Here is a 24,252-nt window from a genome sequence, read left to right as displayed (position 1 = left end):
GGTATGTGAAGTTAAGAAGGCCTCTCAGAGTATGCCACGCCCCTTTCTACCTGGCACCAACAAAGCCTTGTACAACATTAGAAGGGTTGAAAGAGCAAGGCAAAGACCTTGTTCCCATGGGACTGTGCTCCACTGATGCCAAAAACAGAATCAGGCTAGACTGTCACTGGTCTTATTAGATGCTTTTCTTTAATATGGCTTAAAAAAACTATAGGTTATGAGAGAAAACACAAAATTCCAGTCATAACTAAAGAAATAAAAACAATAAATATCATTTTCCTCCAGAAGACTAGCATCAGTTTGCTGATACAGGTCTGGAGAAACACACAGACACTATTACAGTTAGTAGCCTTTGGTGGTAATGGTAAAAATTTGAATTTTTTTAAAATCAAAAACACCTTCCTTAGGCATGGTGACACACATTTGTAATCACTCTGAGGTAAAGACGAGAAGATCAAAGTTCAAAGCTCAAGGAGGCAAGATGGCCACGTGGTAAAAACTCTTACAATGCAAGCTTGATGCCCTGTTCAGTCCCCAGATCCCAAGGCAGAAAGACAGACTGACTCCTGACAGTTGTCCCTGCCCCCCCATGCAAATGCCATGGTATACATACACTCCCCGCAATAACAGCAATAGGAAAAGGAGGAGGAGTAATAGTAAAAATAATAATAATAGCATCTTTTCTTAAGTTCAGTGGCATCCTGGCTATACAGTAAGCAAGCTCCCAATGAAAGACAAGGGAGTCGAGGCGGCAGTGGCGCACACCTTTAATCCTAGCACTCGGGAGGCAGAAGCAGGTGAATCCCTGTAAGTTCGAGGCCAGCCTGGTCTACAAGAGCTAGTTCCAGGACAGCTAGGACTGTTACACAGGGAAACCCTGTCTCAAAAAACTGAAAGGGAAGGAAGGAAGGAAGGAAGGAAGGAAGGAAGGAAGGAAGGAAGGAAGGAAGGAAGGAAGGAAGGGACAAAGAAAACAGAAACTGATGGTGCACACCAATCCTAGTGCTTCAGAAGTAGAGGCAAAGAGAATCAGGAGCACACAGGGAAGGGCTATATGAAATGCAGTCTCAAAAAACAAACCGAAAACAAAAGGAAGGAGGGAAGGAAAGAGAAAGAGGGAAACTTAAAATACCACACCCTACCTCCAGGTGGTTCAGTGGTTAAAGGCATGCCACCAGGCCTGTCAACCTGAGTTTGATCCCCTGGACCTACATGGTAAAGAAAACCGACTTCTGCAGTAGCTATTCATTGCAACTCTAAGTGGAGCAGAAAGCAGGCTGGGAACGGCATGGATGCGCTAGAACCACTGTTCAGAAAAACCATGAGATGACAGAACTAACTAAACCTAAGAACCAAAAGAGCCTGTCTTCTTTTTGGACAGTGCCCTCCTTAGACACACAGCGCAAAGGCACATGCAGGGTCTGCCACTACTGTGCACTAGAGAAGCAGGAGGGGTGAGGGACTGTGATGGAGAGTGCAAAGGCAATCTCCTCAGCCATGTGGAGCCTCAGAGAACCCTGCTCAACACGAGGGACACTCCTCCACCGCAGTAGTTCCAACTCCCTGAACTGCCCTGTGAAGAGAATCAGCCAGTACTGGAAATCAAGGGAGATAATCTTCTGTACTTAACTGCCTGCTTCGCTGAGGGTCCATTAAATAAGGAGAACCTTGCTAATTCTTTATGGCACTCTGCAACATTGCTTCAGGAGTGAGCAATTACCTACACATAGATCTCCGGAGACATTAACTGCCTTTTATAAACAATGCAGGTGAAAACGGACATTTAAAAGAAATCCCACACTAGCTCAGAATTGAAAATAATAGAGGGTTATTTATTTAGGGGTAGACTCACAGATCACAATCCTCTGTTGGAACGGGGAACAGCAACCAAATGCCCCAGCTGGAAAAGAGGCTGCGCGTGCACTTTACATCAGCATAAATAGTATAAGAGACCATGCCCAAGGGGGCTGGTATCTTAAAGGCTATTGGCTGAAGAGACAAAATGTACTCCCACAGTTCCAAACCCAATACAAAACTATACACACTAGGAACAGATATGAAGTATAAGATTAGAATTACAACCAGCATAAACAATATTAAGCAAGGAATGTATGCTAAATGTTTTAATAAGCATTCTATCCTAAGGAGTCTAAGTCTTGTATAGAAAATGGCTTGGCTAGCTCATAAGAGGACAGTAACTACAACTATCTAATCGTCATCCCCACTGAAGGCCTGAGAAGGGAGATACTATTACTTGAGCAGGCAGAAGTGCAATCAAGCAGCTTCCAAAGCGAGCAGTAGATGACAGGGACAGCAGCTGCCTGGGCCATCACTCAGACTCTCATCAGCAACGCTGAAACAACCGTCTTTGGCTAAGGCCTAGCATAACTGACAGACCATTTTTAGAGGCAGTAAACTTTTCAGAACTGTCTTACCTTGTCTTGGCAAGATTTGACAGTTTTTTTTTTTTCCTTGTGTCCTGCTTATCCATTTCTGGATACTATGTACTTTGTCAGTGGTTGAGGTATGGGCAGTTCCTTGCCCAAAGGCCAACTGTGCCAAGAAAACAAACTCCAAGTGGAGTGTCTTTGGTGCTCAACATTCTCTCAGGAGTAGATTAGTGCTGTCAGGAGCAACTGTGTCTCATGACAGCAGAACCCTAGGTTATTTAATTGCCATGTTCTACAGATCCTTGAAATGATTACCTTCTAAACAGAATACAGTTTCTATGTGTCTAAAGAAGCTAATTGATCTGACTGTATGTACAACAAACATGAAAAACTTTTGACCTATAATATGTAATACCTGTATAACTTAAACACTATGTACAAACTGCCAAAAGGCGCTGCCTCCATCACAGGACTTAAGAAACATGAAAGAACATCTTACATCCTATATCCCTACCACTTTTAATAATTCCTGACATTCCCCAGTTAGTGCTTTAGATGATCAAGTTAGGACTGGGCCAGTGTACTTTTTTTTAATATAAAAAACAGAAGAAACAAGCTAGCTCCCCAAAACCCTATGGTATCAGCCATTAACTTTTTGTTGTTGTCTCTAGTCCTGCTAAGGGAATGAAAAAGGTGAACCAATTTCCTTTTCAAAAACTACATTACATGAATAGATAACATAGAATTTCCATATAATTTTAGGAGTTCACAGTTCTACTAAAGCATACTGAGGGACACCCTGTGCCCTGAAGTTAAGAAACCCTAGTTCAGGAGCTGGAGTGATGTCTCAGGGGTTAAGAGCACTGGCTGCTCTTCCAAAGGTCATGAGTTCAATTCCCAGCAACCACATGGTGGCTCACATCCATCTATAATAAGATCTGATGCCCTCTTCTGGTGTGCAGGCAGAACACTGCATACATAATAAATGAATCTTAAATCTAAAAAAAAAAGACCTAGCTCTGTGGCAATGAATGTGGAAACTCCACCCCGACCCAGAAGAGCTCCTGTGCAAGTCCGGAAGCACTGAAGGGAGGGGTTTACCCCTTCATACAACTGCTCAGTAAACTACTCTGGCTAGGGTTCAGACTACAACTTCTGACTCCACAGGAAGGAGAGTGGATCTCTCATCTGCTGTTGACTTTATAAAAGCAGGACAGGTTAAGAAGGTTAAGAGATGCCCACACCTTTAACCCCATGCAGAGGCAAATGGATCTCTGTAAGTTTGAGGCCAACCTGGTCTACGAAGAGAGTTTCAGGACAACTAGGGTAACATGGAAAAAAAAAAAAAAAACCTGTCTTGAAAAACAAGACAGAAGAAAACAGAAAGAAGAAAAAAATAATAAAAAATAAAAAAGATCCTCAATTGAGCTTAGCTGCTACACATGTTCTTGCAACACTTGCTGGCTGATTCCACTCCCTGAGAAATGAAGAAGGCAAAGGCTGAAGTACTTCCTCAACTGGGGCTTACCTCTGAGGTTTTCTAATGTCCCATAGTCCCACGCCTTCCTTTGAATTGGCTGTGGCCAATAACCTGGGCTCCACAGGGTTAAACATGACACTGTGAAAGGCTGATGGATAATTTGCCAGGCAGAAGGGCTCTGTGAAGACAGAAACGAGACACCGCTCTATGAGGGCAGGCAGTTGAGCAGGAGTGAATGAAAGGGGGTTTCACTCCTGTGTAGTGAACACCTCACGAGAACCTCCACGTCTCCCTAAGCCTCCAATACCAATTAAATGCACACAGCCAAACTTTAAACTGTAATACTCAGACCCTAGTGTTTTAAAGGGAAAAGTGAGCTGTTCACACTGTAAACTGTAATACTCAGACCCTAGTGTTTTAAAGGAAAAAGTGTGCTGTTTACAAAAGGAAAGATAAATTCTGCTAGAAAATTTCACAACTCCTGGCAGTTATTATACCTTAAATATTTATAAAATTGAAAGTTTTATAAACAAATAGATTTAATGAAGACAAAGAAGCAAAGCAACAGTGCAGACCCCTGGTTCACGGTGCTCCCCAAATGGACAGAACGGTTTGACTCCGGTATCCAAAAAAGCCTGAGCCGGGTGATGGTGGCACACACCTTTAATTCCAACACCTGGGAGGCAGAGGCAGGGGGATGTCTGTGAGTTCCTGGTCTACAAAGCTAGTTCTAGGACAGGCAGCTGTTAGACAGAAAAAAATCCTGCCTAAAGGGGAAAAAAAAAAGCCTAGTGCCCCTTTTCTGTAACTGATGGAGAAGAATTGTGAGGTCAAAGCCAGCCTGAGTTATATACCCACAATATGTTTTTGTTTTAAAGTTTAACACTTGAGCTGCCTTTGAATCCAGTCAATTCCTAATCAACTTGACCTGGAACTCCTGCACTCTGCATAAATTACAGTTCCTGGTGAGGAAAGAATCACCTCGCTACATGGAATAACATACTCCTCTAAGATCTATTACAATCAAACAAAAAAAAATAACTTCAATATCTATGGTTTCCAAATAAGTCATGTTCAGGGCCTTGGGCAGGGGAAGCACTCAGACACCTCAGGAATAGAGCATGCAGAAAAGGGATTAGTGTACATACAAGCACCCAGAAATGTAGCAACAGATACTGTCAGCTGTGACCAGCTCTGCTGACTAAGGGCAGGCTTCTTTGTCATCCTGAACCTGTAAAGGTCTGATATATGAGCAAATACAGACCTGGTCCTGCTTGCCAAAGAAGGCGAGACAGAGACTGTGGGTTCATTACTGAATCAAACTAAGGACAGAAGTGGGCATGGTGGTAGAAATAGAAGAAACAGTAAGAGAAATCCCTCTGCAGGATATAAGCTAAGAAGATACATTTCCTGAAGAACCTCAGAGTCGATAAAACAAGTCCTTCAGTCAGCAACTGTAAAGTGGAGGAGGAGTTCGCTGGCCTAGAGACAGAGTGTACTTGCCAACACTTACCCACATGGAATTAAGGTGAGGGTCTGTGTGGTCTCGAAACAAGAAGTACGCAGTGTCCCTCTTCTCTGCAAACAATCCACAGTGTGGACCAGCACCCCCACAATGAAGCATCACATATTCTGGGGCCACTGAGTGCCAAGCGGCAAGGTCTGTACAGTCACAGGCAGCTGTAGAATGTTTGGTAAATGGGGTCTACTTCTGATTACCTGGGGCAAGATGGGCCCTCCAGTGTCACATATCTGGGATACCTAGCAAAGTCCCAGATTTCTTTTCCCTAGCTGTAACTCACACAAAGATTATAAAGCAAACACACAATGAACTTGCTATCACACTGTTGAGCATAACCCAACAACTTCTTACACAGTGGCCTACCTCCATGGGGAGATTCCCGGATGTCCCAAATGAGAACCCGGCCATCATCTGAAGAGCTAGCAAAAATGTTGTCATTCACTGGGCTCACCGATAAGCCATACACTGCATCTTCATGAGCAAACACATCCAGGGTCTCACTGCTGAGAAACAGAACAGAGAGGCAATTGGCACAAACACACACACAGATAAGGTGCAGAGTCCCAGCCCTATGGTACCAGGATTCAGTTTCTCTCATTCCCAGAGTAAACCAACAAGATATTGAATTAGATAATTAGTTCAATGCTCAAATGAAAAAAAATATAATGTATGTGCATAAAATATCTATGTATACATTTAAAGGTATATTACCTTTATAAATTTCATAATTTTCATACTAAGCATAGCTCATGTTTCTATTTGTTACAAACTCATCTACTTGTATGGAGAGGTGAAAGTGGTACGAGATTTCCCAAAACAGAGGGGAGGTTTAAAGGCAGCCAGACCTGGTAACAGCAGAGGTAGAGAGCTCTCAGCAGACTTGCATGGTGATTAACAGCACAGCTCTGAGCTAGCCAGAACCCAGTGCCTAACAACTCTGGGCCTCTGTGCCCTCCTGTCATGGATATCACAGCAGTATCCCTCACAAAATGAATGTGATGGTTAAATGACTCAATGCAGAAAAAATCCCTTAGCAGGGCCTGGAACATGATAGTAAGAACTCAATAAATATTAGCTACTATCAACTATTAATTTTTATTTTGTATAAGCAATAAATATTAAATAAATAAATGAGAAAAATCTTTCCCTCTTATCTCTTGTACTTATATGCCAACTCTGCAAATCTTTTTCTTTTTTTAAGTACGAAATTTCCTCAAACTATTATAGAAATCATTTTCTTTTTTCAGAAAACTAATATTGGTTCCATATTATTTTCTTCAAAAACTAAAATCCACATCTAAGGAGATATTTGCCTCTGTTCATCTAAAAAATGGCCAGTCATTATCATACCAATGATCTATTTACCTTTCAACATCATGGAGGATAACTTGCTCATCATTTCCTACAAAGGAAAAAGACAGACATTTCATAATTCCTGCAACGTGGTCCCTTCCACATGACAATGTGGGATTTTAAAGTTCCCAGAAAAAAAAAAAATTATGAATGGCATCAGCAGGTGGAAGCTCTTGTCTTGAAAACTTATTTCCTAAGTTTGATTCCCTAGAACCCATGGCTGAAGGAGAAAAACTAATTCCTGAAAGTCGTCCTACACATGTGCCATGGCGTGTGTATTGAGCTGGTACACGTACGTGCACGCATGCATGCGTGCTTACTCTCTCTCTCCTCTCTCTCTCTCTCTCTCTCTCTCTCTCTCTCTCTCTCTCTCTCTCACACACACACACACACACACACACACACACGCAAAGTATCAACATACTAAAATACAAAACAATACAAAATAGGAATGTTAATTTAGAAAAAATATGAAGACAATTTAGGAGGTCAGGTATAGTATACCTGCTTGTAATCCCAACACATGGGGGGTGGAGGGAGAGAATGAGGAGGCTCAGAGCGTCTAGGATAAGTGAGAAACTGCCTCAACAAGTCACATATTTTCTCTAAAAAACCATTAAGGGCAGAACAGTCTTTACCGAGTTTGTGTTTTGTTTGTTTAAAAAAGCAAGTAAAACCTGGTAACTTTTTTAGAATACATTATTCAGGGGATCAGACCAAAATAAACCATTAACCATTCAGGAAAAGAGTGGACAATCATTTCATTCATCCACACTAAACCACCCACCCCTGGGGCAAAGCAACCATCAGCTGCTAAAACTTAGAATACAGTCTCTTAACAACTCTAGGCTTCTGCAGTCCAGTGAACACAGGGATAATATAACCACCTACTTTACTGGGCTATTACAAGGGTATGAGCCTATAAAAGCACTCAGAATCAGGCTGAACTTGACAGGCCTCCTATAAATGTTTGTTGTTTCTACCTAATCCTTCATAGCATTAAAATCTGGTGAGTGATCCTAAGTGACGGTAGAGCTTTCTTCCATAACTCTCTCTATATTCTTATTCTAAAAATCTAAAACACTATTAATGATGTGCCTTCAAATGGTTTATAAAGCTAAAAACAATTAAAGCAAGCATGTGTAGGACGAAAGACATATCCCACTCTCAGATGCACAGCCCAAAGCCATCTAAAATAGACAGCAAAAATAGCAGTAAGGATGTGGTCTAAGTCATCTCAATTTTCAAAGTGCTAGCTATAAATTCTCCAGTGGGTACATACTAATGACATAAGTAAACTCACACTAATAACTTCCAAGTGCCCAAAATAGTGGGGCACTAGGGACAAGAGAATAAGATTCTGTCCAGTCCTTTACAAATTCAAAGTCTTGCCAGGCGGTGGCGCACACCTTTAATCCCAGCACTCTGGAGGTTCAGGCAGATCTCTGGGAGTTCAAGGCCAGCCTGGTTCACAAGTACAAGCACTAGTTCCAGGACACCCTGTCTCAAACCCCTCCCCCAGACCAAAAAAATAGAGAGTCTGGCCAGGTGGTGGTGGTGTGCACCTTTTTAATCCCAGCACTCAGGAGGCAGAGGCAGACAGATCTCTGTGTTGACAAAGTGTATTCTAAGACAGCCAGAGCTACATAGTGAAACCTTGTCTCAAAAAACCAACCCCCTCCTGCCTCAAAAAAAAAAAAAAAAATCAAAGAAAGAAAAGAAAAAAGAAGAAAAAAAGGAAAGCTCTTGTCTTGAAAACTTATTTCCTAAGTTTGATTCCCTAGAACCCATGGACTCTTCACAAAGTTGCCCTTTAACCTCTGTACACACAATGTGCCCTCACATACTGTGCACACACAATAAATTAAGAAGTCATTCTAAAACACAGAAATGAATGAAAATTTGTGTAAGCAATGACTTGAAGAATGAGAAGTCTGACAGACTACAAACAAAACAAAACATGAAGACAAAACCAAAAAGAAACCCAAAAAGGCAGGCTGGAAGATGAATTCAAGATCATTGGGAAGGTGAGTTAAGCATAGCGCTTACATCTGTAGTCCCAGAATTGAGAAGGCGGGATATGAAGGACAGGAGTTCAAGGCCAGCCCTGTCTACACAGTGAATTTAAGGCCACTATTAAGATGAACCATGTAACCAGGAATGGTGGCATATACCTAGATTTCTGGTACTCAGGAGGCTAAGGCAGAGATTCTCATGCTTAAAGACAGCTTGGGCTGCTTAAGGAGACCTTACCACAAAACAAAATCCATCAATGCAAAAGATGAACCTTATACAAAATGGCATTTCTGACAAGTTGAAAGAATGTGTTCAGCAGTTTCTTTTACTGTGATTTTTAAAGTTGTTGTCTCCTCCCCCCCCTTATTTTGGCCATGCTGAAGGTGACTTAGAATCTTGCATATCCTAGGCAAGTGGTCTACCAGCTGAGTGCATTTAAAATGCTTTTGAAACATGGAACATATCCAGTAGGAAAATCTGCAGTTAATGAAGAGGTCAGGGCTAGAAATTCTGTAGTCAGATAGCCATCACCAAGTTGCCTTATCAGTCACTCCAACTGTACCCTAACAACTACCTTTCAAACAAGAATCATGTATAGGTCAGGACAAACTGAGTCACAACCATAAAAGTATCTTTAAAAATGAAATAGTGAGGGATAAAATGATAGCTCGGTGGTTAAGAGTGCTTGTTATACAATCATGAGAATTGGAGCTCAAATCCCAGCAACTTGTATAACAAGCTAAGCATCCCCCAAACACTCACAGCATCCGCTCTGAAGGAGCCGATGTTCTCCTTTGGCCTCTACACATGCACATACACCCATGCAGAAACACACACACAAAGAGTTATGTATTTTTTAAAATATACATATAATTATATATAAATAAAATATTTATATATAATAAATATATATTATATTATATATTATATATAATAAATATATATAATAAATATATATAATAAAATAGATATAAATATATCTTTATTAATTATCCAATGAAATCATCAGATAGATAGAAGACACACCTACATCATTTCCCCTTTTTCTGTTTAAACAAAAAAGAAAAGCTTTCACTTTAACATAGTAAAATTACATATAACAAAACAGTTATCAAGTAAGAATTACAGTTACAATATTTATATCTACTTTATCTTTTATCATAACTAAGGAAAACTATAATAATAAAATACATATATAATAAATATAAATTAAAAAATAAATATAAATTAAGCCTTCTGAGCCAGTTTTTGATTCCCATGTGGTGGAAGGAAAGAACAATTTTAGCAAAGTGTCCTCCGACCTCCACACACTTGCCGTGGCATGCTCCTCAAATAAGTAAATGCAATTTTTAAAAAAAGGGTTTTTTTGTTTGTTTGTTTGTTTGTTTTAAATCAAGCCTAATGTTACTGACCTACAGTCCCATGAAGTAGGAGTTCAAGGTCAACCTGAGCTATTTGAGACCTTTGTCATCAACCAAGCAGCAGCAGCACAGAGATGGAAAGCAAGGAAGGCAGGAAATGCCTATAATCCCAACACCCGGGAGACAGGCATGGTCTGAGAGTACGCCATGCTCAGCCTCAGATTTCTCAGACCTTGTCTTACTAAACAAAATCATGGTCATCTTTTTTTAGATGAAAATTTATAGCTGGAAAGATGGGTCAAGAGGTAAAAGAAGATTGGGTAGTGGTGGTGCACGCCTTTAATGCCAGCACTCAAGAGACAGAGGCAGGCGGATCTTTGTGAGTTTGAGGCCAGCCTGGTCTACAGAGTAAGTTTCAGGACAATCAGGGCTATGCAGAAAAACCCTTTTTCCAAAAAGAAAAAAGAAAAAGAAAAGCTTGCATGCAGCACAAGCCTGGTAACACAAGTTCGATTCCTGGAAGCTATATGAAAAATGGAAGGAGTACACAAACCTACATGTGCAATAATTAAAAATAAATACAGTAGCAACAAAAAGTAAAATCCCGGAAGAGATAAAACAGAACATAAAGCACAAATCAGTGCATCATATACTTAAGGTTATTTCTTCCTGTATTCTGTATGAAGACTGTTCTGCCAAAGAAAGGACCAAGGGAGGGAAGGAGGGATGGAGGGCAGGGAGAAGGAGGATGGAACTTTAATTCACATGTTCAAACTATGGGAAGGCAGTAATTCCACAGCTCAGTAAGATTTAGGAAGAAAAATATGTTATCTGACCATTCTTTCAACTAATTTCCCAAGGTAGAGTATCTGTTCTTACCTCCAGAGAAGACTTTGGTGTTGCCACTGTTGAAAGCAAGGCAGAAAATGTTGGAATGGTGCTCTCCCTTCAGCTGTATGGGACTGACCCTGGAATGGATAGCTTGTTCCATGTGCCACAGCAGAACTCGGCGGTCATCTCCTCCTTTAGCAAGGACCAAGAATTTAGGGTTAAAACCATTGATATTGCAAGGCTAACACTTGATTTTGCCACCTCAACTCCCATCCTTTCTGAATCTACACCTCCCCAACTATAGAAGATTCTGAGAAGGCACACAAATCCAGGATTCTTGTCTGAGGTACATGAACTCTAAACGACCCATATTCTCCCAGGAATTGAGTTTTACTTTTGCTGTCTGATTGACTGCCTTATTTTAGTGGTGATAGAGATAGAACCCAGAGCCTTGTGCACACTAGGCAAGTGCTCTACCAGTATATTCCTATCCTTTTCCAAGTTTTGACTCACACAGATAATACAGAAATTATGGGTAAGCACTGACACTAAGAACACACTCTCTACCCAATACCTTTTGTTCCTCTTGTCTTTCTAGAAACCTAGTGTTTAAATATTTGTTTATTACCTGGAATCTTTCTAGTAAAGTCTTTTGGGAAGGGAGCGGGAATTAGCCAATAGAACCTGAGCTGGTTTCTATAGCTTTGCAACCAAAAAACTCTTATTGCATTTCTAGCATAAAAGTTTACAAAGCAATCTATGAAGTAGACTTAGCGACTATAGGACAGTATACAGACAACTAAGGGCCTGCTTGGCCCTAATAGGAGGTTGATGTAACCTAGTTCTCATGGAAGCACAACTCTTACCTCTGTGCAATTCTCAGTGTCTGAATTGCAAAAGCAATGCCATAATGTATAAGCTAGCTCCTAGAGAACGAGAATATACTTGTTCTATATACTTGTAGATGTGTTAAAAAGTGTCTGGAAGGAGTAACAAACTATTAGCAAAGATTACTTCTAGGAAACAAGAGAAGTTTAGGTTGCATTTCTCACTTGGTATATACACAAATGTACACACACACAAAAACTGTTATGTGTACTGGAGCCTGAACGCAAAGCCCTGTGTAATATATCAAGTCTCAAGTGTTCACCACTAAACTATTCATTATACCCATTCCTATTTGATTTTTTTAAAAAGATTATATTTATTACATAAACAGTGTTCTGCCTGCATGTATGCCTATAAGGTCAGAAGAGGGCACCAGATCTCATTACGAATGGTTATGAGCCGCCATGTGGTTGGTGGGAATTGAACTCAGGACATCTGGAAGAGCAGCCAGTGCTCTTAACCACTGAGTCATCTCTCCAGCACCCTATTTGAGTTTTTTTTAAGTATGTGTAGGTGCACATATATCTGCATGTAGTCATGTGCACATGAGTGCAGTGCAGCTTCCTCCTACAGAAGCTAGAAGTGTTGGATCCCCTAGAACTGGAGTAACACAGTTGTGAGCTGCCTGACATGGGTGATGAGAACTGAATTTGAGTCCTCTGGAAGAGAACCCAGTGCTCACAACTGCAGTGCCATATCTCCCACACTTCCTGTTTGACTTTTATAACAACTTCACCATCCCCCCCCCCCAAATTAAGTTACAAGAGAAGCAAATCACAGCATCTCTGTCTCTGAGCCTCTTTAATCTTGTATGGATGGAGAGGTTAAAATCTACAATGGATGGACTAGCTGAGCTTGTGGTGAAGCTGCACTGTGTTAACTATGCACTTAGCACCACTTAAAGCTCACTATACAAGGTCATGCCACAGAGCGCCATGCCAATGCAGAGATATCCACAGCTAGCTAAGGGTAAAACTGGGTCTAAAGGTATGTGATTCATTACCCGTTTGTGTCATTGCTTTTTTAAAATTCATTTATTTACTTATATTTTATGTATGAGTGCTCTGTATGAACACCTGCACACCAGAAGAGGGCATCAGATCCCATTACAAATGGTTGTTAGCCACCATGTGGTTGCTGGGAATTGAACTCAGGTCCTCTGGAAGAACAGTCAGTGCTCTTAACCACTAAGCCATCTCTCCAGCCCCCGTGTCATTTCTTTTTTAAAGTTACACAATAGCAGGAGTTTTGGCAATTTTGAGTGAACCAAAAGTGCTAGGGATGTGGTCTACAGAGTGAGTTCAGTTCAGTATGACCTATCTCTGACAAAGTTAAGTTTTCAGTACTTAGTTATTGGGTGAAGGGGCATGGAAGGACAAGTGAAAGGCTGGTGGCTGGTACCTTAGAGTCACCCTTACTTAGGACAACTTCTGTAAGTAATGGCTGGAGAAAAGTATGTAGATTTTTTTTATTTTTTTTTAATTGATTCTTTGGGAATTTCACATTATGTACCCAATCTCACCAATCTCCCAGTTCCTTCTCATCTGTTCCTTACCCTTGTAGTTTCCCCCACCAAAGAAAAACTAAAAAAGAAATAATAAAAATAAGATAAAGATAAAAATAATAATAAATAGACAATTAAAAATACAAATAAAAATATCAGTTTCAAAAAAAAGTGCTAGGGATAGAGAGAAGGCCAAGCAAACAAGAGCAGGGACTGCTCTTACAGAGGAACAGAGTTCAGGGCTCAGCACTCACATCAGGTGGCTCAGGATGGCCTGTGAGGATCTACCACCCTCTTGTGGCCTCCCATGGCAATGTACTCGTGTACGAAGGCATATACATACACAAAATTAAAAATAAAAATCTTTTTTAAAGTAAACCCTGAACGTGATTACACATGCACATTTTTGCATATACTCCACAGCCATGCATAGGTGACTTTACGGAAGTTGTTACAGTGCCCATATAACTCTTAGGCTATATTTGGGACGCTTCTTTTCAATATGGTAAAAATGGAAAAGAACTAAATTGTTAAGAAAACAAAACAAGTCACAGAAAAGAAAAAAATTACAGACAAGAAAACAAAACAAGTCACAGAAAAGAAAAAAATTACAGACATATCTGATAAATTGCTCAAATTGTAAGGGATCCAGCTGATGAGAAATAATCTGAGTATCTGAAGCGGGCACTGAACACATTTACTGCTCTCCTCCTGCTGCGGATGTCATATGACAGCTACTTCAAGCTCCTGAAGTCTTGGCTTCCCTTCCATGAACTTTGAATCTAAATAAACTCTAACTTAAAAGAATAAAAATAAATCAATCTGACTTTAGAATGACAAATACTTCATCAAATTAGCAAAGGGAAAATAGGCAACACATTACCAGGAAAACGAGAGAGGAGAGAGAGAGAGAGAGAGAGAGAGAGAGAGAGAGAGAGAGAGAGAGAGAGAGAGAGAGAGAGAGAGAGAGAGAATAGTATATATTGAAGTGCTCAAATCTGGGTAACACCAAATGAGCAAAGACTGAGCATCTACTGATAGGTTACATGGGACAGCCACTAGGAAAAATACTGTGATGGATTCTTAGAGAACTAAAGACACTTTCATTATGCAATCCAGGAATTGTGTTCTTTTGTATTTAGGTAAGGAGGAGAGGAGGTAGAAGAGAGTGCAGGCAGAGATGGCTGGAATTGGCGGGCTTTCGAGGGGTGTGTAGAAACCTACTGCAGAGGAAACTGTCTGGAATCTACGATGGTGATACTAATGAGGACTCCTAGTGATGTTGGATACTGAACCTCAACTGGCCATCTTTTGTTTCCAGGGAAGACTTCCAGAGATGGGTCTGGACTGGGTTCACATTCAACTGAATTGTTGGCCAAGGGGGTTCTACAGAAATCCCCCAAACCACCTAGTCTGTTGCTATAATAAAAAGTTGCTCTCTGCAAACTTATAAAAGGGCAACAACCACATAACTCATTGAACAGGAAGAAGTCAAGCTGGTACCTACATGGAGCTTTCGCCCCTACCATTCTAGTCTGTGTGGTGTGGGAAGGTACTCTGGAAGCTACCAAAAGAGAAATGTGGATACCAACCCAGTCACAAAACTTTTGACATACAATCTGTCCTACCTGTAAAATTCTAGGGCAATGGTGGCACAGAATTTGTGGGAGAAGCCAACCAATGTCTGATTTGATCTAAGGTACAAGAAGGAACTCATACCCCACACTACTAGGGTGACCAAGAACCATAGATTAGCTATCCCAGAGACCAAGGGTGAAACAAACCAAGTATCAATAAAATGACTCCTAATGATATTCTGCTATACTCATAGATAAGTGCTTTATCCACTCATCAGAGTCTTCTTCCGGCAACATATAGGAACAGATGCAGAGACCCACAGCCAGACAGTATGCAGAGAATGTCTCTAAATGAGAAGCCTCCATCAAATTCCTTCCCTCAAAGCTCAGGGAACCCCTTAGAGATTGTAAGAACCAGAGGAAATGGAGGACACAGGAACAACTTCCTCTGATCACTAAGTAAAGAGCATATGTGCTCACAGACACTGAAGCAGCAAGCACAGGGCCTGCATGGGGCTGCACCCGTCTCTGCATGTACATTACAGGTACTAGCTTAGTACTTTTATGGACCTCCTGACTGTGAGAATGATTGGGTCTCTGACTCTTGTGCCTGCCCTTGGACTCTTTTCCTTCTACAGAGCTGATGTGTCCAACTTCCATATGATAGTTTTTGCTGCATTATATTATATTTTATCAGGTTTAGTTATCTCTTAGAAGCCTGTTCTTTTTAAATGAGAAACAGAAGGGGGGAGGGGAGGAAATGGGAGGAGCAGAAGGAGGGAAAACTATAATCAGGATATACTGTATAAGAATCTCTTTTCAATAAAAAAGCAAACAAATGTGATTAAAAGTAAATCTAACAAGTTATCAACATTTTGTCAAATCTGATTGGTATATAGTTCCTTATATTTAAATAAGGAATTATTATGTCTTATAGGAATAATGGTGCTGTGGTTATATTTTTTTCAAAAAGTCTTTATCAGTAAGGAATATATTATACTAAGAGGTGATAAGGCATATGCCTGGATTTTTTTTAAAAAGAAAAACTAAGAAAATGTAAAAAATTGTAGATGGGAATACTACATTATTCTACTTTTTTATATTATTAAAAACTTCTGCTGGAGCCGGGCAGTGGTGGCACACACCTTTAATTCCAGCACTCGGGAGGCAGAGGCAGGTGATCTCTGAGTTTGAGACCAGCCTGGTCTCCTGTAGATGGAAACAGTAAAAGGCTGTGTTAAAATCTCTCTCTCCTTTATTTAAAGCCCTCTCAGGTTTTTAAGTGGATTTAGTCACCATCAAGTTGGCGCACCAATCTGTAGATGGAGCAGCGGGGCTGTGTCCCACCACCCGGCTAGCTTTACACCCGAAATAATTACATGGAAACTGTATTCTTTTAAACACTGCCTGGCCCATTAGTTTCAGCCTCTTATTGGTTAATTCTCACATCTTCCTTTAACTCATATTTAGTAATCTGTGTAGCACCACGAGGTGGTTGCTTACCAGGAGAGATCTTAACCTGCGTCTGTCTCGGAGAGTAGAGGCATGGCGACTGTCTGAGCCATCTACCTCACTTCCTTCTTCCTGTTTTGTCTACTCCACCCACCTAAGGGCTGGCCTATTAAATGGGCCAATGCAGTTTCTTTATTAATGAATGAAATCAACACAAACAGAAGACTCTCCCACATCAGTCTCCAGACAGCAAGGGCTACATGGAGAAACCCTGTATCGAAAAACAAAACAAAAAAATTTCCTAAAGATGGAGTGAGAAAGATGGCTCGGAGGCTAAGACTGCTCTTAAAGAGGACTTGAGTTCCAGTCCCAGCACCCACACTGGATGGCTGACAAATGCCTCTGACTCTAACTCCAGCGATCTGACACCTGCTTATACCCTCCATGGGAATCTGCATACATGTACGTGTAAACACACACACACTTCTGTAATAAAATATTTTGAGCTTTTTAAACTTCACAAGAGAAAAGGAAAACAAGGACTCATGCAGTGGGCTAGAATATTTATGGCAAAGAAATATAGCAATGGAGGATACCTCTTACTAACCTTCTTACTGATTAAAAAAACATTGGCCAGGAATCAAATTAGAGCATGTGGGGGTGGGAAGAGACAGGCAGGGAGTGGTGGCACATAACTTTAAACTTTAGTACCAGCACTTAGGAGGCAGGGGTGAGCACCTCTGGAAGTTCTAGGCCAGTCTGTGCTACACACTTAATTCCAGGCTAGGCAAGGCTACATAGCGAGTCCCTTTCTCAAAATAAACAAGGCCGGGCGGTGGTGGCGCACGCCTTTAATCCCAGCACTTGGGAGGCAGAGGCAGGAGGATCTCTGAGTTCGAGGCCAGCCTGGTCTACAAGAGCTAGTTCCAGGACAGGCTCTAGAAACTACAGGGAAACCCTGTCTCGAAAAAACAAACAAACAAAAAAAAGTAAATAAATAAATAAATAAACAAACAGGCCACAAAAAAAAAAAAAACATTCAGGAAGTCAGGAAGAGAGAGATGGTTCAGCAGGAAGACTCTGGGCTCCAAACCTGAGTTCAATCCTGGGAACCCAAATAAGTCTTCCACACCTATGCTATGGCACTCACACACAATAAATGTTTACAATATTTTAAAAGAAAAAAATTGTTAAGTTGAAAACAAAGTGTATCACCTTTGTACTTAAAGTCTGGGCTTGTGTCACCATCTAAACAGCATCATCATTAACCACGTGGGCATCTGCAGGATGATTTAACTGTACCAAGTATTGAGTCGCTGGAATGCACGGCTGCCTGCAGGGCGCCTTGGGGTTAGTAGCAGTGACCTTAACACTGAGCATGATGATTTGCAGCTAACTCCATAAAGTCACTTAGGTAAATCACAGTGGCAGAGCTGGGAAGTCCCACCCCTCACCACACTTTCCACCTCACCCCCTTCTTGCCTCCACTGCTTCCTTAGGCAAGGTGTTAAGAATCCATGCAGAGACCACACTTTGAACACCAGTGGTACAGACTGAGGCTGCACTGAAGCCGCCCTGAGTCAGAGCAGGCCTGCCTAAGCTAGCGCTCTCCTGCCCGACTCCCTCATCAAATCCTACCGCTTTGTTTTTAGAGGGGCTCTCATGTAGCCAGGGCTGGCCATCAACTCCTATCCCCCTGCTAGGATGATGGATGAATATCACCACACCCCCTTTACCTAGCCAATTTTATTTCTTCTTCAGTCCCAACACCTTTATGTGTGTGGTGCTGGGGACTGAATCCAGAGCCTCCCATATACTAGGCCAAGCGCTCTACCACTAAAAGCTACATCCTACCCTTCACTAGATTTTATCTATTTTTTTAACTTTTGTGTGTATGGGTTATGTGTCACTCACATGGGAATATGCTTGCTTACACATGTATGAATGTGTTGGGGTCTGAGGTCATCAGGTGTCTTCCTCTATAGCACTCAACCTTTCCTCTCTCCTTCTTCTTCTATTTTTTTTTGGCACGGTCTCTCATTGAACCAGCAGCTCTCTGTTTAGCCACAAGCTCCCAGGATATCTCTCTGTCCCTCTGAAACTCTCTACCTATAGCACTGGGGTTACTATAAAATGCTGACAGAACTAGCTTTCTGTGGATACTGGGGAATATGAACTCTGGTACTTATGTGCTTGCATAATCTCTCCAGCTTCCTCATCAGTCAAATATAACAGATTATTTATTTAATGTGTATGAGCACTCTATCTGCATGCATACCATTATGCCACAAGAGGGAATCAGATCCCACGATAGATGGTTGTGAGCTGCCATGTAGTTGCTGGGAATTGAACTCAAAACCTCTCTGGAAGAGCAGCCATCTCTCTCTGAGCCACTGAGCCTTCTCTCCAGCCCCATCTAGTCAAATTTAAAGGTAGAAAGTATGTCTGGAAAACAACAACAACAAAACCGTCCAAGTAAAATACATGATCACTTATGGTATCATGAGCCTGGCATGCGACTGCTTTATAGATTCAGCCTTAGTTAAAAGTCCAGCTAGGCCTAGTATGGGGAGCCAAGGAAACCAGGCGGGAATGTGGATAGAGTGGACAAAGTACTGAGTGAATGTGGACTGTCTGACATGGACATCGCCATGTGAAAGACCCAATGTTTCCCCAGTGAGGCTCAGAGGAATGGCAAAGCCCTTTTCTTTTTTCTGGTCCAGTGCTAATGCTGACAAGCACGTAGGTGGTACGCAGATATAAATGCAAGCAAGATGCTCATATACATAAAAATAAATAAACAAAAGTCTTAGCAACTGTAGCTTCTTCCGGGATGACTGCAACCTGAGACTGCTCCCCTGCAGAGAACCTCTACCCAGACTAGCTAACCACTCCCCACTCTGCTCTAGCTGTGCTGTGCTTACACTCGCTGCTGCAAGGCTGGCATTGCTCCAGAAGAGTGAGCACAGCCCACTGGATCCCGACTGTCCTACATGGGTGTCTGCCCTTCCTTCATTTCCTCATCACTCCACTCAGGGTCACAGACGACCCATTTCTCCTGAGTGCCTGAGGAAACACAAAGGCCCCTCACAGAAGGCTGGGCCTATAGTGCCACGCAACGGACAAGCAGACTCAGGGGTATGTTCATTTGCTGCTTGCTTGTCCTGGGTGGCACTAGGGATCCACCCTGGGCCTCCACACGTCACAAAAGTCCTCTACCCCTGAGCAACAGCTGTAGCGAAGGCCGGGTTTCCTCAGACAGGGATTAACTTCAGCTTCTCTGAGAACTGGAAGAAAGCACAGCTGCTGAACACTTGGGTTCATTTCCCTTTGCACTAAAATCATTAAATAATAATATAGTAAAAACAACAACAACAACAATACAGAAGTTCTGAAGTTATAGACGAGCTCCCTTCCCCAGAGGGTCTTGAGCACTAATCAGCAGACTATGCAAACCTATACCACGCTATCACAAAAGCAGTCGCTGGCATTCTTTTTTTTAAATATTTTATTTATTTATTATGTATACAATATTCTGTATGTGTGTATGCCTGCAGGCCAGAAGAGGGCACCAGACCTCATTACAGATGGTTGTGAGCCACCATGTGGTTGCTGGGAATTGAACTCAGGACATTTGGAAGAGCAGGGAATGCTCTGAGCCATCTCTCCAGCCTAAGTCGCTGGCATTCTTAATTTACAGTCCAGAACAGCTGAGCACAGAAGTAAACAATTTGCTTTGAGTTTCTTCAAAAAATTACAGGAGCACAGGGCAAGACTGCAAGAGGACCCCAAGACTCTGGGCAATGCTTGAGGAAACAAAACTGAAAATCATTTAAACACCCAGCAACTAGTCTGGTTAAAACCACTGTTCAATAATGATGTATTCCCAACATTCAGGAGGCTGAGGTAGGAGGATTACCATGAGTTTGAGGCCAGTTTGGAATATGAATACTGAGTTCCAAGCCAACTTGGCTACAGAGTGAGACCCTGTTTCAAAAAGCCAAAATGGGGGCTGGTGTGATGGCTCAGTAGTTAAAAGCACCGGCTTCTCTTCCAGAACCTAACCTAGGTTAGGTTTCCAGCAACCACTTCAGGTGGCTCACAAACCTTATATAACTCTAGGGAATATGACACCCTCTTTTGGTCTCTGTGGGTATTGTATACAGATGTACATATACACATGCATAAGCACCATAAACACACAATTTTAAACCAAGCCAGGCATGGCGGTGCATGCCTTTAATCCCAGCACTTGAGAGGCAGAGGGAGGTGGATTTCTGTGGGTTTGAGGCCACTCTGGTCTACATAGTGAGCTCTTGAACAGCCAAGGACTATATAGAGAGACTCTGTCTCAATAATAATGATAATAATAACAACTATCATCCATTAATTTATCCTTGTCTTTCAAATGTTTTTAGATAATATCAGACTTTGAATCAGAGACTCATTTTAAAAGCAAAAATATCAGAAGTGCCCAAGAAAAACTAAAACTAAAACTGTCCTGAAAAACTAAAACCAAAACAAAGTAGGAATGCACTAGGGAGACAGAAGGACCTGGAGACATGATGGTGGTGACAGATGAGAGAGGGGCTGAGGTCTACATGCTGTCATTGCCCAGCAGGGGTTAGCAGGATGATGTACAGACTCAATCCCTGAAACCTGCCACCCAGCCAGCCTCGAGATGGCCCTGGATCTGGGCAAAGATGTAGGCCTGAGATGAGGAAAGGTTCACTTTCTGGATTGGACCTCCTCAAAGGACCACCATGGTCCAAGACACCACAGGAGGTCGTGTTGTTGTCTGTGGTCCAGGCTACTTTGAAGCCTGAGATTCATATGGACACATGCAGCCTGTGCACTGCTCGACGCCTTTGTGATGTCTGCAGGTTTTGCTGCCTCCAGGAGCAAAGTGATATGAGTGGCAAGTGAGTGGCCAGCTGAGGTTTGGGGTCTGTGTAGCCACAGAGAGTCAGGAGTCGGTCAGTGCTCCTGATACCGCCAAGGGGCTTGTTGATGTATGTGGCCCATGTTACCACATGGACATCTGCATGGGCAGGGCTGATACCTGAAGCCATGTTACTATCTGTGAGCATAGAGAGAGCTGGTCCCACCCCTCACTGGCAACTGCAATGTGGCAACCACACGGAAGCAAGGCAGTGGATGCAGGAGAGCTAGTCCCACCCAGTTCCAGCCACTGCACGGCTCCTCTCAGCTCATGGCTTATGACATAGATGCAGATGAAGAAAGACTCATCCATCCTCCCTTGGGGACTGGCCACTAGGAATTAGGTCATTCTCCAGTGAATATATGGATAACAGAAAATGGATTTGTCTTTTTGGGGGGAAAGGAGACGGTCATAAGGGGGTAAACATGGGAAGACTGGGAACGTGATTGCAATATGAGTGCATGATGTAAGATTCTCAACAAAAAAATAATTAAAAAGAATATAAGTTGGGTGTGGTGGCACATGCCAGGTGCTGCAATCCTAGCTCCTAGCAAGTAGAGGCAGGAAGATCAGGAATTCAAGACCAACCTGGTCTACAAGTGACCCTTGAAAAAAAATAATGATCTGTACCCAGGTAATCTGGCTCTAGAAACTGCTCCTTACTCTACACCAATCCAGCCTACTGAGTAGGGACCAAGCAATGAAGAGTTACTGAAACCGACCAGATAAAATAGCCAGGTTGAGTACTTTTTAAAGACAGTCTTATGGGATTCAGCTTGGCCTCAAAATTTCCATGTAGCTAAAAAGACCTTGAACTGATCCTCTTGCTTCCATTACAGGCAGCAGACAAGACACTGTCAGGTACTGTGTGGTGCTAGGAACCAGGGTTCCCGAATGTTAGGCAAACACTCTACTAGCTGAGCTACACCACCTGCCCAAGTGTTTATATAGGCTGAATGATGGCTGCGTTCTGCCAGTGGGGAAGCGAGGTTGGGTGATCTGCCAAGGCTCAAAGCTGGAGTTCACGTCTTAAATCGTGAGTATGGATAAGGGAAATCAAATGCCAAGTACTGGCAGGTCTGAAGAGATAAAGGTTACATATGGACTCTGCACCTTACTGCAGAAGCTGCCAGAGGCAGAATCAGGCCTTGTAGCAGTCTTGTAATTAAAACTACTCTGGAGTCTGAGGCAGGAGGATAAAAACTTCAAGGCATTCCTAAGCTACAGACTAAGTCGGAGATGGAATAGCATCTACAGGTACTAACTTCTGCTAGTGCCCTGTCTAGTACTTTTCTTTTGAAAGATAAACCTTTTTATCTAATTTTATTTCATACCCCCAACTAGGTAAGAGAGCAAAGTTATTCTCATTTTAAAGTAGTCTCCTTACACCAGTCACAGGACAGGGTTGGAAAGGTACCTGGGAGATCATTTTCTCCAGTGGCCCCATTTTACCCACAAAGAAACTGATACAAAAGAGATTAAGCTCACTAGTCCATGGGGCTTCCACCAATTAGAGGAAGATGGGAGTTGAAGTCCAACATGTTTCTGCTCTTCCTAAACACCACTGGATGATTCTAGGCCGTGGAGAAATTATTTTTGTAGTTTTCAGATGTTATTTAAAAAAAAAGACTACCTAACAAAACCCACAGACATTATAGTAATATAAGATTCCCTTTGAAGTTGTGCATATCCGTGTATGTGTATGTGGTGGCGGTGATGGCACATGCCTTTAATCCCAGCACTCAGGAGGCAGAGGCAGGTGATCTCTGTGAATTTGAGTTCAGCCTTGTCTACAAAGTGATTTCCAGGACAGCCAGGACTGCTACACAGAGAAATCCTGTCTTGGAAAAAAAATTTCTTTTAAACACTGTTTTTAAGGGAATAAACTTTGAAAGGCTAGGGAATGGTTCTATCAGTAGAGTGCTTGCCAGCAGGAGGACCTGAGCTCAACCCATAGCATTAAAAAATGAAAATTAAAAAAAAAAGCATCAGCCAAGATATTACTCTCTTTCTGCCGCCATCTTGGGCCCATGTTCTCTACACAAAATACCGAGTGAATCCACAGAAACCGCCTCTGCTACAGTTGCCACAGCCTCAGGTTGAGATGGGGTCTGCACAGGATCCAACCAACAGTGATCAGTACCAGAGCTCAAGGGCTACATCACACCTACTACACACACACACACACACACACACACACACACACACACACACACACACAAGCCCAGGTGGTGGTGGCAGCCCAAGTCAATGACAAACCAGTCAGCGATGGAACAAAAGGCTATGTCCCAGCTGGGTCTTCGGCAGATTCCAGGGATTACAAGAGGCATTACACAGAAATCTAAGAATAGCCTCTTGTCATCACAAAGCCAGAAGGTTGGTCAAAGGAGCCCAGCTTCATATACCTATACAGTTTTTCGGGAAGCCAATATTAAGGATTTATCTCAGCACACACACAGATAACAACAGCTAAAAAAAAACAAGGTGAAGGTATTTCAAACATTCAAGAAAATAAGACTCCAAAAAAAATAATAAAAATAAAAAAAAGAAGACTCCAACTGCACAAAAAGAGAAAAAAGTTGCTGTGGAAAATAAAAATAGAACTGGTCAAGTCACAAGTAGATGTGTTAAATGCTAAGGCTATGGGAGTCCTGAAAAAGAACAATGGTGACCCTATAAAGGCTATTATAGAATTAACAATGCAACTATCTTAAAACAAGGACCGTTTTGTTCCCCAAAAGTGGAACTCAAGACTAGAGTGTAGTGCATGTCTTTAATCCCAGCACTCCAGAGGCAGAGACAGTTGATCTCTTGAGTTCAAGGCTAGCCTGATCTACAATACTGTGTTGCTGGCCAGCTGGGGGTTACAAATTGAGACTCGGTCAAGAAAAAAAATGGAAGTACAGCTTGGTTTGAAATTTGCACTATTTATATCA

The 24,252-nt window shown here is 42.0% G+C and overlaps 1 protein-coding gene across 2 annotated transcripts in view; it reads right to left on the bottom strand.

The window, feature by feature from the left end:
- Positions 1–24,252, bottom strand: part of Dcaf5 (DDB1 and CUL4 associated factor 5) — a 110,303-nt gene that overhangs the window by 60,744 nt on the left and 25,307 nt on the right. For both annotated transcript variants that reach the window (XM_038337353.1, XM_038337354.1), the window contains exons 2-5: positions 11,002–11,145; positions 6,758–6,794; positions 5,756–5,895; positions 3,919–4,048 (exon numbers count right to left, since the gene is read on the bottom strand). In XM_038337353.1, the coding sequence (XP_038193281.1) occupies positions 3,919–4,048; positions 5,756–5,895; positions 6,758–6,794; positions 11,002–11,145 (451 nt within the window). The remainder of the gene's footprint in view (positions 1–3,918; positions 4,049–5,755; positions 5,896–6,757; positions 6,795–11,001; positions 11,146–24,252) is intronic.

This window comes from Arvicola amphibius, chromosome 7 (assembly GCF_903992535.2).
Source record: "Arvicola amphibius chromosome 7, mArvAmp1.2, whole genome shotgun sequence".
Taxonomy (NCBI): domain Eukaryota; kingdom Metazoa; phylum Chordata; class Mammalia; order Rodentia; family Cricetidae; genus Arvicola; species Arvicola amphibius.
This window is presented reverse-complemented; position numbering and strand designations above follow the sequence as displayed.